Here is a 5,805-nt window from a genome sequence, read left to right on the forward strand (position 1 = left end):
TTTTTTTTAAAAAAATTTTTTTTTGTGTTTTAAAATAAAGGAAAAAAAAAAAAAAAAAAAAAGGAACATTACAAATGCCAACAATAGGAAAACACCTAGATCAGGAATGCTGTGTCCATATCATGGACTCTGTTTAAACAAGAAGAAAAAATGTGTACATAAAACAAGGCTTACTCTCTGTGTCTGGAGAAAATGGCAGAATAAGAGGTCCAGTTCTGGGTCACTCGGTGTCTGGTTGACATTTGTCAATTATTTTGGTTAAGTGGAGAACAGAGAGTGCAGCACCCACCACACGGAACACTGAGAACACCCTCCTGGCCATTGAGAGCTGTGGAGGGAGAGTGAAGAAGCCTGGCATTGCTTTTTAAATGAAAGGTAACCAAACAGCATCAAAACTAAAGTTTCCTTACATTCTTGGTCAACAGGTGTTGAGAGCTTTTGGCTCTTCTTCTGGCTGGACTGGATACTGCAAAGACAGAGAGAAAGAAATGGTTTTAGACAACACCAGCGAGGCTGATATAGCTATAGTAACAACACTAAGAAGGCTTGAATCTCTGGTGAGGCAGGGGCATAGAGGAGGAGATGGGAAAAAGAGACAGGGTCATTGCGACTGAAGATGTTACTTGGCTTGAGTACAGAGTTCATAGCTGCCTTACTCACAAGAGCTGAAGTTTGGGAACAACCCAAATGTCCACCAACAGATGAATGAATAAACAAAATATGGTGTCTATATGTGATGGAATATTACTCAGCCTTGAAAAGGAATGGAATTCTGATACATGCTACACATGGATGAACCTTGAACACATGGTACTAAGTGAAATAAGCCAGACACAAAAGGTCACATAGTCTACGATTCCTCTTAATATGGGGTTCCTGGAGTAGTCAAATTTATAGAGACAGAAAAACAAACAAAAGGACAAAAAACCAAATTTGTAGAGACAGAAAGTAGAATGGTGGTTACCAGTGGCTGGAAGAGTGGGGGAATGAGTTAGTGTTCAATGGGTTCAGAGTTTTAGTTTAGGATAATGAAGAAGTGATAGGATGGATGGGGGTGATGGTTGCACAACAATGTGAATAGACTTAATGCCACTGACCTGTACACTTAAAATACTTTTTAAATGGTACATTTTGTTATGTATATTTTACCAGAATTATAAAAATACTTAAAGAAATTAACCATTAAAAATGTTACTTGGTTGGGAAAAGGTGTGGATTTTGTTGAAAATGGAGACACCAGGCGTCTGTTTTCCATGTTGCTGCTAGGATGATCCACCTACAACTTAAATCCCACCATGTCCCTGCCCGGCTTAGAACAGAAATGACTTCGTGTCAAATATCAGATGAGTGACAGACGAGTGCTGGCCTTGTTATCTTCTGCAAAGCCTGAGAAGCCTGCAGAAACGAATGCTGGTTAGCAGCCAGAGCTCCCGGCTCCCTCCCTTGGCTTGGTGTGAATCTGAACTTGATCCTTTGCCAGTTACCAGCTATGCGACTTGGGTAAATCTCTCTCTCTCTCTCTCTCTCTCTCTCTCTCTCTCTCTCTCTCTCTCTCTGTCGCACTTTCCTCCCTTCAAGACAGGAATCACAATGGCACCTACCTCAGAAGGCTATGGCAAAGATTAAAGGAACTCATCCTTAAAAAATCCTTGGTCTAGCACCTGATGAGGAATGAATTCCCAGGAATCAGAGGTAGTTATGATTTTCCTCTTTTTCTGCAAGATGAGGGAAGGTGGGAGGAGTAGGTGATGGCTACAGATGATACCATTCTGTTAGGATTTCTCTTTCTGGAACATTCCACGTTTCCTCCTGCTGTTCCCCAATTTCCCTCACCACCCCTTCCCCATTGTTGCTTATCCCAAATGAATTATTTTGAATGCTATGGTGTTGTTCACCCAGAGTTAAATCCACTGAAATAACTTCTGGCACAACTTTTTCATAAAGCCACGATGTTTATCTATTGTAGTTACTGTGAATTGTGCTGATGAAATCTTTCCCTTAAAGGGCTCTCATCCTTTCAAGAAAGTAAAACCACACACATGTTCTCAGTTACAGGATTGGTCTATGTCCTGTGCCTTTCAAAATACTTAAGAAGCAACATAATATTTGCTATTGCCATATTTTGGGGAGGTTTTAAGATGGCTCAGTTAAAAAAAGTATGTATGTAGGTATTGGGCTGAACTCAAATGTGTGTGTTGGAAAGAGGGATATAATACAAAAACAATAAATGTAATGATGGCTCACATTGCACTACCCTGGGTGATGGCTTGTTTATCTCTTTTAGAGCAACTTCACAAGGTAGCTACTCTTTGTGAACTCCCCTGCATAGATGGGGATGCCTGAGGGATAGAGGGCCCACACAGTCGATGTTGGAACAAGGTCCACACTCCTAACCACCAGGCTGCACTGCCTGTACTGCTGAGGTTGTACTGGGGAAGGTTTGGTTACTGAACATCCTTAAGCATGGCTAACCCGCAGCCTTTGGGAAACGGCACCCCAGGGAGGAGCCCTTGTTAGATAGAATCAAGCAACTCTATTTGTACAGTTAGGGGATATGGAATGTAATGAAGAGTTATCACTCTCTCTCATGAGCGGCGACTCAAGACCTGCTAGCGCTGTCTTCTCTCATGGAGAGCCCTCTGCTTGGAGGCTTTGGAGAAGGCCAGTGAGGCCAGGCAAGAAGTGAGAAGAGGTGGACTTAATTCATCCATGATAAAATACAAAATGGCCATAATCTTTTTCTAGAGGACAGCTTCCTGAGCAGTGAAATGTCCGTGAATACCACTGAATACTTTGTTTAATACCAGGAGGTGGCCATGAATGAAAATGACAAGGAAAAAAGATAAGATTACATATTTATCTTTGACTGATCATGTTGATTATTCTAAATACAAAATAAAATTGGAAATCACTTTGTAAGTGATGTATTTAATGGTGCTTACCACATGCCAGCTACTGTTCTAAATGCTTTATATATGTACTCATTTATTCCCCATATGATCCTGGAAGATAAGTTGTTTCTCCCATTTATAGCAGTGGAAACTCAGGCCCAGAGAGGTTAAGCAGCTTGCCCAAGGTCAAACAGTGCAGAAGTGGCAGCAGTCCCTTAATCACTTGGTCTTTCACTTTTTCTCTCTTTAAAAATTTTGTAAAGCGGAATGAATGATAGAAAATAAACACATTTAACATTTTCATATTTGCTTCTACTTTGTTTTCTTCTCATATACAAGAAATACAAAATCAGAGGCAATGTTTTGGTTCTCTTTCTACCCTTCCCTAATTCTCTTTCCCTAGCTTCCCAAGACTACTGAGATCACTAATTTTATCTGTATCTTTCTGGTCTATGTTTTAGTATTTTTCTGTAGATACATATCCATAAACAATATATAGTATTGGTTTATATTTTCAGATTTACAGAAATGCTATCATACATATATAATTTTTCAGCCTGGTGTTTGGCACTCAGCATTATGCTTAGATCTACCTATGTTCATACATCTAGTTTATTCCTGTTGACAATGTATAGTATTCCGTAGCATGACGGCACCACCCCTCTTCATGGACACTTAAGTTATTTTCAGTTGTGCCCTCTTAGAACCAATGCCACTGTGAACATCCAGGGGTAAGAGGAGTTCCACCCAAAAGCGAAACTGCTGATTCCCAGGGTCAACTTGGACTTTCAGAGTTTCCAGAGGGAATTCCAACTCCTGCACGTGGGCGGCAGACTCCCAGCTCTTTTCCCTCTCTCTGGATCTGGCAGTAAATGTCTAAAGCTTAATTTATGTCCTGCAGGCTGTCTCTTTGTGGCCAAACGGAATCTCTCCCTCCCCCGCTGTGCAATGGCCCTGTCGGCGGCTGACACAGGGGAAGAAAGGAATTGTTTGAATGTGGACTCACAACACCAGCAAACACCCAGCCCACTTCATTCAAGGCTGACAATGAGACCAGGGGCTAAGCCTGAGTCATGGGGATGGATGGGAGGGGGCAAGACAGGAGCGCAGGCAAAGAGCAGAGGCGGCAGGAGAGGGGGCCATGCTTAGGAGGGGGTTGAGGGGACTGCCCAGGAACCAGACACTTGGAGTCATCAGAACCCTCACACAAAGCCCTTAACGCCATTCACTGAGGACCACAAGAGCTTATAAAGTCAAGATTCTCGTGTCGCATTCTCTGGCAGCATTAGTTCCAGGTTAAGTTTGCAAGGTGGCCCTGGGTTCTGTGGAGAAGCCAGCCCAGGGTCAGGGCGCTCTCTGTTTCATTGGACTTCAAGCAGCCGCCGGGAGTGTTTCTCCGCACATTGCATGGCACAGTTAGAAGTCATACTTTTAAGCCAGCTGTTCTCATTTCAGAACCCACTTGCTCACTGGAAAAAATGAAAGTCTCTGTCTAGCCCTGGGATTTTGTTTTCACCTGTGTCCGCAGCAATGGCTTGCTGTCACTTCCATTGTTGTACTGGACTGCTGGTCCTGAATTTAATGAAACAGTGAGCATTTAGCTGCTCTCGCCCTTCCCTTGATGGATTGTTTCTCAGTGATTGATGTTTATCCTTGTGCCTCTTTCCCCCCTTCAAAAAATCAAATACCATCAAAACAGAGAGTCCGTCAGACCCCAGAGACCTGAGGATAAACCGTAGTAAGGCAGCATGTGACTGTCCTTCCCCTCCTGCCTAATATGCCACGTTAAGGAAACGGTCAAGGGCAATTTCACTCACCCTTGGAAGGAATCACGGTGGTGAAAACTTCTATGTTCTCGTCACTGCAGCTGTAAATCTGATGCATCATTTCAGCCTTCTCTTCCCGAAGTGCCTGGCAACTGGAGGCCTCTGTCTCTGGACCCCTAGTCGCGAGGCATCCTAATCCAGTCTGGCTCAGGGATCATTGTGCGGGTCCACAAAAGACAGGCTGGTGCTGTGAGCTCATCTCGTTCCAGTCTTCACTGCAACATTTTCTAAACCCATCTGTCCTTTTTTTTTTTTTTTTTTTTTAAATGAATCCTATTATTGCAAACCTTTGATTGAGCCTGGAGGCTTCAATCCTCTCCCAGCTAGGATGTATTTAACATTTTTATTTTGCGGTGTCTGCCGCAGTGAATTTGGAAGTCTTTTGTGAGGTGACGATGAAGTGAAATCGCCTACTCCGTTAGCGCCAAGCTTGGCTGGAGAATTTCCACCAAAAAGGAAACGTGAATTTTGGTACCAGCAATTCCTTTTCTCATTTCAGAAATGAAGAGTTTTTTTTTTTTTTTTTTTTCTCCCCTCCAGGAGAACGGGATATTCAGTCATGTGCTAACTTGGCTCCCTTAGAAGTTTCTATTTTAAACAAAAGGACTGTTTCTCCAGAGTTGTTTTCCCCTCATGCCACTACATGACAAGGCTGACATTTCTCAAGGGTCGTGTGTTTGGTACCTCTGTGTATAACCCTTAGGTTCTCACAGAGACATGGCAACAGGCAGTGCCCCACGCTCAAGAAGCCAATTATAGAAAGTTATATTTGTGTTACCCTATATATCCTGATATATTTATTATATTATAAACCCTATTGTGCTACACATACAGGTTACAGGTTATATACTGTCCCATACATCATACATATTATATATGTATGTTTATCATATGTATATATGTATGTGTATATGTATCATATATTTGTATATATACATATGTGTATATGTATATATAGCATATGTATATATTTGTATTACTCTATATATCCTAATATATTTATCCTATGTATTTATTATCTTATAAATCCTATTATGCTACATATACAGGTTACAGGTTATATACTGTTCCATATGTCATATATATCA

At 41.8% G+C, this 5,805-nt stretch overlaps 1 protein-coding gene across 1 annotated transcript in view; it reads right to left on the reverse strand.

The window, feature by feature from the left end:
- Window positions 1–5,172, reverse strand: part of VXN (vexin) — a 27,934-nt gene extending 22,762 nt beyond the window's left edge. Inside the window, exons 1-2 of the mRNA XM_017896325.1 lie at window positions 4,709–5,172; window positions 411–466 (exon numbers count right to left, since the gene is read on the reverse strand). Of these exons, the coding sequence (XP_017751814.1) occupies window positions 411–466; window positions 4,709–4,778 (126 nt within the window). The 5' untranslated portion in view covers window positions 4,779–5,172. The remainder of the gene's footprint in view (window positions 1–410; window positions 467–4,708) is intronic.
- Window positions 5,173–5,805: the final 633 nt, after the last annotated feature.

Source organism: Rhinopithecus bieti, unplaced genomic scaffold (assembly GCF_001698545.2).
Source record: "Rhinopithecus bieti isolate Rb0 unplaced genomic scaffold, ASM169854v2 scaffold_27306, whole genome shotgun sequence".
NCBI classification, from domain to species: domain Eukaryota; kingdom Metazoa; phylum Chordata; class Mammalia; order Primates; family Cercopithecidae; genus Rhinopithecus; species Rhinopithecus bieti.